This window comes from Diceros bicornis, chromosome 10 (assembly GCF_020826845.1).
Source record: "Diceros bicornis minor isolate mBicDic1 chromosome 10, mDicBic1.mat.cur, whole genome shotgun sequence".
Lineage (NCBI taxonomy): Eukaryota > Metazoa > Chordata > Mammalia > Perissodactyla > Rhinocerotidae > Diceros > Diceros bicornis.
The window spans coordinates 50,014,766-50,029,868 of NC_080749.1; the positions used below are offsets into that span (position 1 = coordinate 50,014,766).

Sequence of the window (15,103 nt, forward strand, 5' to 3'; positions counted from 1 at the left end):
CATTCTCTCTTAGCCCTAGAGATCACGACTTTTTCAACAACTGATCAGTATTTATTTTAGTAAAGATAAACAATCTAGCCCTGATCTTGACTTATGCCAAAAACATTACTATGCTTAAGTCTGTCCTAACGATCACAGTTTGAAACTACACTGAAACACTTCTCCTAGGCTTATTTCAGCCACCCAGGTGCCCAGGAAAGGTGCCATATTAAAAATGTTTCCCCCACAACCCCTGTTGAAGGTCAGGCACTGGATTTAGGACTCCAGAAACTTGAAAGGGCATCTACGAGGAAAAATAAAAAAGGATTACATAGCCAAACATTCTCTCTTACAGCCCTGGTCACCCAAGGGACACTGAACGTGAGAAAGTACAGACTGTTCCTGAATTGCCCAAAATTAAACCCAGTTAATCTCCCTACACAGATATTTTTTTCAGCCATCAGTCATCAATTCCTTCTCCTAACAAAGCAGGTATCCTACCCAAAACAGTGGTTATTGAGTTTGAATTTTTACTAAGGTGCTGACTTAAATACTAGATGTTTTATTTGCTTTGTGATATATAACTTAGGCTAAAGCATTAATCCTTTAATTACTCAAATACCAAAATGTTTTAAATGCAAGGAAAAAGAAGGGACCATGATTCAAACTCTCCATTTAAGTGACTAAAACTGATACAGGCATTATTTTTTCCTAAGTAGAGTTAAATTCACAACTTCTTTGTAATTTCATCAAAAAAACCCTATTTAGTCAGTTCTTTCTTCATAACACGAAAAAAGATAAACTGGCAACTATGACATACAACTATCTACTGCGGCTTTGGGGAGGAAAAAGGGAAAGAAAAAAAAAAAAAAAGGAGGAAGATTGGCAATAGATGTTAGCTCAGGGCCAGTCTTCCTCAGCAAAAAGAGGAGGATTAGCATGGATGTTAGCTCAGGGCTGATCTTCCTCACAAAAAAAAAAAAAAAAGATAAACTGAAGTAGTTCTGTCTACCACATCCAACCTCAAGACTCTGAAGTGATTTCTTAAGGAAATGTAACATTTTGATACTTCTGAAAATACTGGATTTCATTTGGGAGGATTCTATGTTTACAGGAATCACCAGGAACATCCCGGAATGAATTAAGTGGGTAAGATAAAAACTCATACTATCTGCCTACGTAAACAGGGGTATCTGTTTCACAACACACACAAAAAAGAATAACTGTTCTGAAAATATGAATCTATTAGCTTTCAAACAGAGGCACAGAGTGAAAACAAAAGATTTTTTTAATCAGGTTAGCACTGCTTGTCTCCTTTTTGTACCCTCTACATCAGTGGCAATGCCTTAGCATGTTATCAGGATGTGGCTTCATGCTATTTACAGCCATCATAGTAATATTTAGTCAGTTTTTGAACATTTCTGAGAAATTACCATCCAGTGCTGTCCAATATGACTTGTTTTGGTGATGGAAATAGTCTATATCTACACTAACCAATAAAGTACCTCACAGACTTAAAATTAAATACATAAAATACAGTTCGTCACCTGCAATAGCCACAACCGGCTACTGAGCATGTGAAATGTGGCTAGTGCAACTGATGAACTCTATTTTATTTCATTTTTTAAAAAGATTTTATTTTTTTAGAGGAGTTTTAGGTTCACAGCGAAACTGAAAGGAAGGTAGAGATTTCCCATATACCCCTTGCCCCCAGACATGCACAGCCTCCCCCATCGTCAACATCCCCCACCAGAGTGGTACATTTGTCACAACTGATGAACCTACACTGACACATCATTATCACCCAGAGTCCACAGTTTACATTAGGGTTCATTCTTGGTGTCAGACACTCTATGGGTTTGGACAAATGTATAATGACATGTTTCCATCCTTATGGTATTACACAGAGTAGTTTCACTGCCCTAAACATCCTCTCTGCTCTGCTTATTCATCCCTCTCCCCTAAAAAAATTTAATTAATTTAAACAGCCACATGTGACTAGTGGCTAGCATACTGGACAGCTTAGAGCTAGACACTGCTAGGAATGCTGTTGCTGCTCAGTTGTAAGTATCAGGCTAGCAGAAGGGACCTGGCTCTAGTGCGGACACGTTGTTCCAGCTAATGATCAGCTGTGAAGCACATCTAATTCATATGCTTTCTTCACCCATCAAGTCGCTCCTCAACCTTTTATTTTCACACACACACACACACACACACACACCCCAACTCCACCTCACTGACAGGTTATATAACCAAAGATCAAAAATATAGTCTACTGTAACAGACCAAGCAAAAGACGATGGTTGAAATGAGTGTATTTTATGTTTATATACCGCCTGCTACATAAACATGCCCTGATGAAGAAAGAAATATATATAAAGATCATTTTAACACCTCTAAAGAAATAAGACTTTTACAATCATATCTACATGGTATTCCTAGATAAATATACAATTACTTTATTAAAATGGTAGTTATAAAATTCATTGAGTCAATAATATCTCTAACTTCTTCCTTCTCACCAATGAGGAATCAATGTGATGTAAGCAGAAGAAAATTCTGAACTAGGCAGAATTCATGGGCCTTAGATTCTAAGGACTTTTGGACCACTAGGCAAATTACTTCAACTTAGGCCATTAGAGCCTTCAGTTATAAAACGAAGAAGCAGTATCTCTTTGGTCTCTTCCAAAATCAAATGTCCTTATTCTCCCTATATTCTTACGCCATTCCTCACTTAGAAACTGACGTATAAAGGCCAGCACTGACCTATCATTCCTTCCCCTGACCACTCTCTTCCTCTGCTTTCTCGAGTCACCCATAATTAAGCAAAGGGGATGGTGACATTGCCAATTAAAAAGGAAGGAAGGACCAGACAATTCAAATTAAAGTGTAAGCAATACAAGATAGGCCAATAGGCACCAATCCAGCAAATATAATCTGTTTTCAATCCCCAAACTAAACAGGGCAGGAAAGAAAGAAACTGGAATGCCCCTTGTTACAAATCCTGGTATAAACTGACGCTACTGGGTCAAAACAAGATCACAAATTCTTCTAAGACCTGAATCATCAATAGACTGATTGTGAGAAGTCTCAGAATTGTCACAGGTCACTGATTTCCAAAATACTCCCCAAATGAAGACCTCTCATTCATACAACAGAAAGTCATCATTCTCTACTTACTATACTACTACTTCTGGTAAATAGCTCCAGTAGTGACTAAAAGTTGGAAACTTAAACCCCATAAATGTCACAAATGTATATTTTCACCTAAGGGAATAATGGAATGAGTACCCCCAGTAGTAGGCCTCTGAAAGTTATAATAAATGCCATTTACTTGGAAGAAGTTTAAAAATGAAGCTGTCTGTCTTAAAATGTTTTCCCATATATCAAAATATACAGTTTAAAAGGTCAATTCACCTAATTCCTCCATGTGCAGAAAGTTTCTTAAAGCTAAGCCAGAGTTTATTCTCAAATAACTGGCAAGTGAGAAGAAACTTGAAGTATCAGCATTTACTCACATCAGATTCCAAAGTGTTTATCTAAACCAATTCTAGAACTAAAGTACTGCCAATCCATTCTCTAAAGGACTGCTATATCTCCTCTGCTTCTTAGTTAAGCCAAGTCTAAAATTTCTTTTTAATTAATACATTGAATTCTTCTCTAGTATCAAAAACTTGATCAATGAATAGCAGATTTGGAAAAAGAAACACTTGAAACACTTGAATCACTTCAACCATCTTGGAGTTGTTTTGGTATAATTTAAACAAAACTGTCCCGGAGGAAAAGGTAAAGCCTTACATGATCACACAGAGAATTCTATTTTAATAGAAAAAAAAATCTTTTGCAAAAAAATCACCATAAAGGAATTATAACACCTATTAGATTGATTTTAACCTAAAAAGAAAGACCCAGTTCTATGGTCTTAGCATGTACCACATTAATCCCATCATCCTCAGCCCCCTGTCATTTATTAAAAATACAACTCCTGCCATCATAACAATCTGAAAACCGTCTGTCCTGACATCTTGCTCCTGTGTTTCATGTGTATCCCTGATCTTCTCCAACAGTCATGATTTCTACACAGCAAGAGGCCCCACAGAGCTTCAAGGTTGGGTTATACATAAATACATAAACAACAAGAGATCATGGGTATCCTCAAGAAAGGAAAGTTCTAGAGAAGAAGAGGGGAGCAGTGCCAGACTTTCCCATCCTGCTCTACAATGCCAAAGTGAAAGGTCGCCACAACCGTGGCAGAGAGCTCTGGGTCCTTTAATCTGGAGAGGTCACCTCGCAGTCCAATGACCTCAAGAAGGCCAGGCCTCTGCCTGCCTGCCTACCTGCACAACACAGGCAGGTGGAAGCACACAAAGTGCTTGCTCTTGATCTGGGAGGATTAATGAGCTAATTTCTACAGAGCCCTTTAAGCTGACTGGCCCAAACGCAAACTAAATAAGCACCATCGTTAACCAGAGGCAAGAACAAATCTTCAGGATCCAGGGAGGCAAATTTAGAAGTCAGGCAACGTGCCTCATCCACAAAGACAGAGGGAGTGAGTATTTGTCCCCAGAATTCAGACTTTTATCCAGAAAACATTCATCAAATACTTAACATGAAGTGCAGGGTATGGAGACGAGAGAGAGGAGTTAACGTCTAGCGCCAAGATGGACAAGGGGGCAACCAATTAGCACACAGTGTGAGGACTGCCAGGAGATGAAAAGCCCAACGCAGGGGGCAAAGGGGAAGGAGGCTCAAGGGCAGAGACTGTTTCTGTGAAGAGAAATCATTTATTCTGAGTCTTAAAAGGGAGCCCAGATGAGGGTGTGTTCAATTTATGAACACAATCAAGCTATACATTTATGATATGTACACTTTTCCACATGCATATTATACTTCAATAAAAGTAAAACTTAACAGGAGAGACAGAGCTCTCTGTTAAATAGAAGAAAATGGAAGGGAAGGGTGATGGAATGGTGTTCCAACCAGAGGGAAAACTTGCCTAGCAGAGGCTAGGAAAACATGAAGCATTTCAGCAAAAGGTCCCCGTGGCTGGGAGTCTGTCCCCAGAATGGAAATGACAAAGTTATGGCTGGAAAGGGAGACAAGACACCATTCCCAAAGGCCTTAAACACCGTGCTTAGAGTTAACCTTGAGGATGATGGGAGAGCCAGTATAGGCGGTTAAGCCTGGGGGTAACTGATAGAAATTGTGGTATAGCAGTATCACTTTGGTAGCAATGCATTCTAGAGCTGGAAGCAAAAATGGAGACAAGGACCTTGGCTAGGAAATTACTACAATAATCCAAAGAAGATAATTTTTGATAAGGGCCTAAACTAAACTGGTGGTGGCCAAGAGGAAGAGTTAGAGACAGATAAAAGCAGATATCAAGTATGCAGAATGTTTAGGACTGATGACCAATTCCATGTGGGAGACGGAGGAAGATGGGAAAGGGGAGGCCAAGCAGTACGCTTCTGTTTTGTACTCCAGGGTCTTAAGGAAGATGGAGAATGTTGAAGGAGCATGATTAGGATTGAAGCAAAGGTGGAGAGACAATGAGTTTAACTGTGAGTATGAAGTTCTGCGAAACATCTAAACAAAGATGTAAAAAAGGTAGCCCATACACCAGTCTGAAGATCAGGGAGACCCTCAGCATTTTAGATGGAGGTTAAAGCCTCAGACATATAGAGAAGTGGATGCTGGAGCAGGGGCAGGCCAGGAAGGAGAAGGAGAAATGAGAGATGGGGACAAATCCTGCAGAGAGAGGAAGAGAGAGGACTGCAGTGTCCACTGGCTCCAGCCACAGAAGGGTCACCGTAATTGTGGAGACTGCAACTTTGGTTTCTTAGCAAGAGGGCAGAAGCCAGATTGCAGTGGGCTAAGCGGTGAATGAGAGGTTATTTCAAACAGCTTAGCTGTGAAAGGAAGGAAAAAGATAAGGTAGTATCTAGAGGAGGAAGGAATAGTGAGAGTGTTTTGTTTTGTTCCCTTTTGTTGTTAAAGATAAGAGAGAGACTTGAGAATATTTATAAGCTCAGGGAGTATTTATAAAGCAGAGAGAGAAGGAAAGAGAAAGGGGTGCAACAGTGATGACTTTATCTGAAAACAAATGCCCCTGTCCTCTTACTCACTGGGACACACAGTGAATATTTCTTTTAGTCAGCAGCATTTCCTGCCAGCACGGCAGCCTCTGCAGGGCAAACTCAGAGGTGGAAGAAAAGTGCAGTCTTAGCAGGTTGTTCTCAGAGCCCTTTCATAATGGACTGTTCCTCCCAGCAACCTTCCTGCAGGATGCTCTCACCACTTGTCAGAGGGCCATTTGGCACCTAAACCCCTGAGCTGTCCAAATTGCCAGGAGCTCCACAGGTCTCTCCAGCTTCCTCCCCACAGCGGAAGCCAGTCCCACGAGGGCCTCTGGCTCCCCCTGCAAGCCACCTTCTAGCCACCCACCGGAAGAAGGAGACCAGCAGGCAACCTCTCCTGCCTGCTTCCTCTCTAGTAGAAACCGAGCAGAGAAACTCTTCAAGCCACTCCAAAATCCTGCCAGAGACAGGACTGTGTTCTCTCCTGATTACCTGAATCTGATTAGCAGATGCAGTTTACAATAGTTATGGCTAAGACTAATTGAGAGCATGCCCTGTGCCAGGCACTCTTCTGAGTGCTTTACATTCTCCCAACCCTCACAACTCTATTTTTATCATCTCCATGCTACAAATGAGGAAACTGAGTGCTGACAGATCTAAGTAATTTGCTCAAGGTTGCAAGACCAGTGACTGCCATTGCCAGGATATGAAATAGACCAGACTATCTGATTCCAGAACCCGCATTGTTTTAATTTATTCTCAAACACCATCAAAAATGTAGTATACAACAGATTATAAGGGTCAGGGGAAAATGCCTAATATTATCAGTCAGACATCAAATGTATAAATAAAGCAAGTATTGCAGTAACTCTACCATAAGTTTCTTTCTACCTAGAGATTTTTCCCACATGGTAGTTTGAACAGCACATTTAAAACAGCATTTCTGTTGTGAACGTAATTAACACCACTGAATTGTACGCTTAAAAACATAGTTAAATGATAAATCTTATGTTACGTACATTTGTATATTTCACCACAAAAAATACAAAAAGAACATTTCCGTATATATTTTTGTCTTTACGAAAAAAAAGGTGAAATGACAGGAACATCAAAAGCCCTGTCTTAGGCCAAGCATCTCAAGCCTCTTTTAATTTATTTAAAAAAAAAAAAAAAAAAGCCACACTAACAGCAGCAGCAAAGCAGCTCGGTTTAAAGCTCTGGGAGATCAGCATACACACTCAGTGCTCAGGCTCTCGGAGGTCTTGCAAAGACGACTGTGACCCACTGTAGCTCCCACTGTCCTCAAGATCCCTAGAACATCAATAAACATAGAACTCTGCAGAAACTCGGAAAGCACAGAGCAAAGCAGGAACGCCCTGGGCTGCCTACAGGTCCTATTTCAGGAAAGCCTGTTGCTCCCGGCCAGACGCCCTATTACCTGGGCCTGGGGAAAACGCACCTGAATGGTGTTAATAAAGCCTCACAGGAGAGAAACAAACAAAGTACTCGGAGCCCTCGGTCACACTAGGGCTAGGAGTCTAGGAACCCAATCCTTTTTGTAGACTAGGACCAAAAATTAAATGTGTTACTGTCAGATCCTTCTAAAGACCACATTGAGAAGTCAAGCGCAAAACTAAAGAAAGGCTCATCCTGCAAAAAAACATCTAAGAAAATCAAACATACTCTGAGGCACAAGTCCGTTCAGTGTTTCTCTGAGGAACATCAGCAAAGGTAACAGCCCCTGCTGGAATTACCTGACTCAAACACAAAAACTGATCATTGCAAGGACTATTACTCTTTGACAGAAAAGTTCCTGGAGGTTGTTCAATTCTATGGATGCCCAAGTCAACATTCATATTATGACTCACCTTTTACTCTTTGTTCAGCAAATCACGGTGATACTGTTAATATCACCAACAAATAAACTAATTTTTCAATTGGCATATCTCTGGGTGCCCCTTACACTTCTAAAGAAGGAATCTGAGGGTGAGATGCAGGGGGCAGGGGGAATAAGAACAAAGATTACTAAGACTGAAGAGTATAAACAGGCTAGAACAGCTCCGAAGAACAGGTACTTCTATAGGAGACAAATATTTGAAATCTATTAAGACAAGAATATTGATGGCTAAAAGAAGGAACTTGATAATTTCACAACATTGTTAACCCCTCTCTAAGCATAGAGCTCCCTCCGACAGATTTTACATCATTTCCAGGTCATGCATAAACTTCTGAACCAGATTATCCCTAAGAGCATTACAAACTCGCCATTGATCTTTTAAACACAAGAACAACGATACAACAAAGAGAAAACTTTATTTTTAGACTTGCAAAATCCTGTTTATTTTTCTAAAAGAGAAGTCAAACAACTGAACCTGCTTTGTTTGGACCTTAGTAAACCTATTCTCTCCTAATCTTGATGCCCCAACCTCTGCCCAGAAGAAAAGGAAGAAAAAGTGCTCCATGCCACGCTGGAAAGTTAAAACACCTTGCCTTCCAGGGCCTTCCGCTCAGGCACATCCGAGCCTCCTGCTGGTCACGGTTCATACTGCCGGAGCCCTATCATATGACACCTGCCGTATGGCGGAGAGAGGCAAAGGCTGTCCACCCGCATTCATGTCGAAACTGGTTCCGTGTTTGAACTACTAACTTCTGCGTGTAATGTTTAAGCAAAAGTGCTCAACCGCAGGTTCACTCTTAATGACTCAACTAGCATTAAACACTAAATGGAAATGGATTTGTAATTCCCTATAAACATTAAACCCTAGCAAAACCCTATTCCAGCAATTTGATTTTTCAATAACACAGCCACCACATAAGCCATCACTTCTGGTTGGAAAAATATGAGATCAATGAAAAATGTAGAAAAGCCCTTCCCACAACGTGAATGTGCAAAAAATCGAGGTAAAAGTAATAAGCAGGTGTTTCTGTTCTCAAATTCCTCAGGTAACTTTCTTTTCTTGTCTTTTATTAAACTGACCAACCATAATTAACAATGCCGTTACTGCAAGCAGACAGAAGCCCTGCAATTAATGCCATCACTTAAACTAAACTAAAAATAAGATTTTATTCATTAGTTCATAAAACGGGTCAACTCAACATATTATGTTTTCAAACAGCAAAGCTTGCATTTTAACCCTAATAATTAACAAAGCATATAAACTGATTATAATTAAATTCTGGTACCGTCCCTATGGAAAACTACGTGGCAGATACCATCACTCATCTTTTATGGACCATCTCTACACGTTGGAGACAGAAGGACACTTAAGACCGTGGAGGAGTTAGAGAAGGCAGCAATGGAAATAATGAAGCACCTCACAAACTCTTCCTCGGACTTCAAAATCCAGCTCGACTACGACCTCTTCTGTGGTATACCCTGCTTCCTGATTTCTCCCAGGAGTCACTCCCTCCCGTGAGCTCTCCCAGGGCTCACTCACCACGTGCTACAGAATCGTTTACATAAACTCCTGAAGTCCTTCAGGGCAGAGGCCCTTTTTGTTAAGTTCTATACTGCTAGCACCTCACACAATGCTTGGGACATAGCAGGCCTTAAGATTTTGTTGTACAAATAAAAACTATGGGGTTACATGCTAAGAAGTATGTAAAAAGCAGGGCAGAAGAAGCCAGCGTACTTTGCCTCGGGAAAAGCAGAAGGCTTCTCAAGGAACATTCACGCTGGCCTTGGAAGCTGAGTGAGATTCATTACAAAGATGGGTACCTAGAGGAAAGAAGAGCCTGTGCAAAGGCAGCAAGAAATGGAAGACCAGATGCGTCCTAGGGGAGATGACTACAATGAACACAAGCAGAGCATGAGGGGGGCAAGGGGGTTGAGAGCAGGCGGTAAAACTGGAAAGATGAAGGGGCTTATATGCCAGGTTAAGGGGGTTTCACTGAATACTCTAGGCTTTGAGAGGCCCTTGAAGTTATTTAATCCAGGCAGTGACATGAAGACTCATCGCCCTCGAGTCTTTGGCCAAAAGTTATGAAATGTCTGGGTTTTCAAAGAATTTTATGTAAAGATGCCTATTTTAGATTATTTGAAGGTTTTACATCCTAGGTTACTGTTCTGCCCATCATTTTCTCGTATATATATGTTCTCATACATCATATATATCATTTTCTGAAATATATATTTCAGTCTATGCTGTTTCATTCACACAGTAACAAGTGATAAAGGCTCATTTAAACACCTAATAAACCCCTAGGTCTGTCTGAATTTTTTAAAAGGAGGGGGTGGAGAATTTTTTTAAATGAAAAGCAGAGAAACATTTAAGATAAATATCCTGAATTCCTTTTTCATCACCGTATTTAAATATCAAGGCATAGGAAGGCAGCAACCATCCCAGCGCCAGTAAGGTTAGAAGCCGAGGGCTCACTTTACCTAAAGGCTTCCCTAACAGGGTTTAACAAGACTCTCAAATGAGATGATCCAATAGGGAAGGTTCTAAGTGAGGGGTCCACACAAACCTCCTGGACCTTCATGTACTTGGCCCAAGGAAAAGTAACACGGGCTTCTTGCCGTTCCACTTTGCCAGGCTTTTAAAAATGTAAGATAAGGTGGTATTTGTGAGCCGACTAGAAGGCACCAACAGGCAGAGAGGAGATCACCGACAGCCTCGGGTTTCACTCTTCGCAGCTCGGCCCTGGACCAGAGGGAAGCATCGGCCCGGTGCAGGGCAGGAGGCCAGGGCGCCTGCCTTCCACGGGCGGCCGGGCTGGGCGGCAGGCGGCGCGTCCCGGCACCGAGAGAGGCGGGTACCCGGGCGCGCCGATCTGCACGGCGGGCGTGGAGCAGCGGCTGTCAGGGAGGGAGGCCAGCATCCTCCCCGGCCTCGGGAAAGAACGTGGGCCTCCGCGACTCCTACGTGGCCCCGTCACCCACGACGAGCGGCTGCTGACGGGAGACAGAGGCGCGGCTGCGCCCGTAGAGTCCCCCAGGACACAGCCCCCGGGGCGCGGCGCGGGGGCGCTGGAAGCCCAGGGCGGCGCCCCCGCAACCCCACCCCAGCCGCAGCTGCCTGCCCGCGTGGCCAGCGGCCACGGGCTGCGGCCCCGGCGCGCCGGTGGAGGGAGATGCGGCAGCGTTGCCGGGTCCCCTGCTCCGGCGATCCGGCAGATAAAAGTTTGCAGCATGCGGCTCGTCTGCAGTGCGAGTCACATCCGCCGCGCCGCCTCTTGCAGCAACAGCGCTCGCAGAACGAACAAATAAATTAAAAAAAAAAAAAAAAAAAAAAACTGTTGAAGCCGGTAGGCCCCGAATCCGGCCGCTCTGCCTCCCGGGCGTGCATGCAGGCGAGCCCAGCATCCCGCGCTCCCTCCCGCCCGCGGCCGCGCCTCCCGCCCGGCCTCGGCGCCCGGCCTGAACCGGCCCCGCCGCGCCCGCCGCACTGACCGATAACCTCCTGCAGCTCGTACGCGTCCCTGCAGATGGGCCAGCCGACGGCCTGCGCCGCCGGGGCCGGGGCCACGGGCGCCGCCGCAGCCGGCGCTGCTATCGCGGCCGCCGGGGCCGCCGACGCTGTCACCGGGGCCGCCTGCTGGGGCTGCTGGACGTGCACGGGCGAGCCGCTCGGCTCCGCCATGATGCTGCCGGAGGAGAGCGGGAGGACGCGCCGGCCGGCGGACGACCTTCCACTTGAAACTTCCTTTCCCTCGCCGCCGACACCTCTCGGCCGGCGCACGCCCTCCCCGCCCGCCGCCGCCGCCGCCGCCGCCGCCGCCGGAGCCAGCCACGAGGGGAGGGAGCGAGGGAGGCCGAGCCGGGCGGAGGGAGGAGGCAGCGCCGGCGGAGGCGGGGAGGGGAGGAGGCGGCGGCCGCCGCGCTCGCCGCGCGCCCCGAGCCTCGCGCGCGCAGTTCTCTGGCTCCGCGAGGGGAACCGCCGCCCCGCCGCTCCCTCCCGCTCTGCTCGCGGCCCGGGAAGTTTCCACCCAAGGGGAGCCAGGCCGGTTCGTGTTGGCTTTCGGGGGACCGAGTCCCCGCCCGCTCACTCCCTGCTGTCCCTGCGCCTTCGCCCCAGACAACCAGGCTCTCCGGAAGATGCCCCCTAGGGATCCCCAGGGCGGAGTCGTTGAACCGCCTCCAGCTTCTCAGATTCAGAAGACTCCCCAAGTAAAGAACCTGAAGTTCGTTTACAAGTTAGCGAGTGAGACACCTACACGCCGGCCGTTTGTAGGACGCCAGTTAAAAAATAACCCAAGTTGTAACTTTCCGGCGCTTTACCTGCCAATATCCCTTTCCCACCTTGCCTAATCTAATCGCAGCCCTGCTATTTTTTCTTAGGGAAACATGATTCCTTAGGCCCCCCTGGCTGTTCACAGACTTTCTTCATTTGTTCCGAAACGCTTGGATCCCAGGGAGGTGATGTAAGGGCCTGTGAAGTTAGAATAAGTTAATGGAAGAGAGATTTGGACACTTTATTTCAAATTCTATACCCTTAAAAACATGCCACATTAACCTGTTAGGACAACAGATAGCAGGCGTTTCTTTTACAGAGCATGCTGAGTGTCAGAGAATACAGTACTACGGTGTAAATAAACAGCGTTGAAAACTTTTAATTGCTGCGTTTTTCAACACTCCCAAAATTACCTCATCCTTAAAATCGCTGTGGTATAACTATAGGTTTTCCTAATGATAGGTGTCGCATTTAAGACTGAATGTTCTGTGTTTCCTTGGTAGAGATGACCACGATTACACCAAGAATAAGACGCCTATTCTTGTCTTAAACTGAAACGGTGCAGTGAACCAGCGGTCATATTGGTCATTTGGCCAAGATTATCTTGTGTACTTTTCATGACTAGGACTATTGAATAAATGAGCAAGAATAAGGAGCATATAATAAAAACTCTAAGAAAGATTGTGTTTATATTCAAAGATCTTAAAATTTTTTAAAGACAACTCGGAAGAAACCCAGAAATTCATGAGGAGAAACGTTACATGTCTAATCAAAACATTGATGTTAACTGAGGATGACGGTGCTTAATCTCTGACAGCTTTATGGGACATTTGTACTAAATCAACTATGGTGCTCTGGTCTGTGAGCAGAAATTGATGAACTATGAAAGTGTCCATTCTTTCACGCATGGGTGTTCAAGAAGTGTATTGATTTTACTGTCTCTCAAGAAACAGACAAGTTCATGAACAAATAAATTTCAGACCTCTCATGTTTTAAGAGGGGGGAGTAGGGAACAAGGTGCTGTCTATCCCAAGCTATACCTGCTCACCTCTTCAAGTGCTGCTCCCCACTCTGAAGAACTTTAAGGACTATTGTTAAGGGAAAAGAAAAATGATTAAATGAATATGACTTCCATTCTATCCTATGAATTGATATTCTCACTGTCAAACCATGAAGTAGAACCGTGAAGGCCAGGAAAGTTCTTGGAACTTAATAGGAAAACATGATGCTGTCAAGACCAATAGCACAGAATTGAATCAAACACAGATCACTTAGTTTCCCACAAAGAACAACTGTTCCATAGTCACAGACCAGATATCTGTAGCCAGCTGACCACTTTCCAAATGGCTACCAAGACGACGACTTGCAAGTACGGATGACTCAGTGCAGACCCATTACTATTACCAGTAAATCAGTTTAAAGAAGAATGTCTACTATCAGTGGCCTTTGGTATCATTTTTATATGTGAAGAATAGAACATGAATTATATTTTTAAATTATATAAAAGCATTAGATTAGATTTTTAAGTTAATGTTTCCAGAAACAATTGAGTAAAGTGGTACTTAAAACTTGGAAATATATGTATTTAAAAAGTTTCCAACTGATATGCAATTTTCCCTGAAAACCCATTACTAAATTTAAACTGAAAGATGGCAGGGGAGGAGGCCTTTAAAATATAAACAAGATTTATTTCAATACACAAAGAATACATTCAGTTAGATACTTTAAAACACAGAAAGGAAAAATAAGAGTCTAGGTTTTTTTTAAGCGTTTACAACTGCTTTATTATGTATCAGGGTTTCTCAGCTTCTGCACTTTGGGTATTTTGTGCAGATAATTTTGTGTTGTAGAGATCTGTTCCCCTGGCCTCTACTCACTAGATGCCGGTAGCACCGCCACTCCCAGTTGTGACTATCAAAAATGTCTCCAGTATTGCCACATGTCCTCTGGAGAGCAAACCACTGCTTTAGGTAAACTAAATATACAAAATTGTCATTTTATAAACAGATTATTGCAGTGGTTATTTGCTTTACAAAGAGCTCAGTTATTCATAAATCCTGAAGAGGATCAGAATATGCTACCCTAAAATATGTCACTTTAGCATAAGGATGATTTTTGAGCCGAAGGCAATTAAGAAACAACAGACGCAGGAAGAGCTCTCTGCCCTTTCCATATTTGCCTAAAAGTAGGGCATAAATTTCCCTTTTGTAAATGGAATTTTCCTTTATAAAGGAAATTTCCCTTTGTAAAAGTGCCCCCCTCTCCCATACCAGAATGAGGAAAGTGACTCTCCTCACCTGAGATGGCACAGAGATCAGTCTGCGTAAACAACCCTCATCTACTATTGTCTCCCCCGTGCGTTTCCTAGTCACCTTCCCACAATTTACAGCACCCCTCCAGAAGCCCAAGCCCCCTTTTCCTTTGTTTAGTCACTTCTCCACAGTTTATCAACTTTTGTGAAAATGGTATATAAGCCCTCAATTCTAACCACCCCTTGAGTTATTCATCACTGAGTACTCCCACATGTATGCTCATTGCACCCGCAAATAAACTTGGTTTTCTCTTCTTGTTAATCTGTCTTTTGTCAGTTTAATTCACAGGCCTCTGGTTACTAAACTTGAAAGGTTAGAGGAAGTTTTTTCCTTCTCTACAACCTTTTGAACATCTGGGACATGTGTAGTGTAGTGGCCAAGGCCTTGAAGAAAGAAAGCGCCAGGTTCAAATCTTGCCTCCAACATTTTTTTATCTCTGACTTTGGACTTACTTAAATGCTCTGAGTCTCAGTTTCCTCATTAACAAAATCAGCATCATAATAACTTCCACATGGGTTGTTACAACATAATTTGTATGTAAACACTTAGCATAATGGCTGAC

At 43.6% G+C, this 15,103-nt stretch overlaps 1 protein-coding gene across 1 annotated transcript in view; it reads right to left on the bottom strand.

Moving 5' to 3' along the window:
• The window catches only part of STK39 (serine/threonine kinase 39), a 267,852-nt gene extending 255,853 nt beyond the window's left edge, over positions 1-11,999 (bottom strand). Inside the window, exon 1 of the mRNA XM_058549177.1 lies at positions 11,449-11,999. Within this exon, the coding sequence (XP_058405160.1) occupies positions 11,449-11,638 (190 nt within the window). The 5' untranslated portion in view covers positions 11,639-11,999. The remainder of the gene's footprint in view (positions 1-11,448) is intronic.
• Between the last annotated feature and the right edge of the window lie 3,104 nt (positions 12,000-15,103).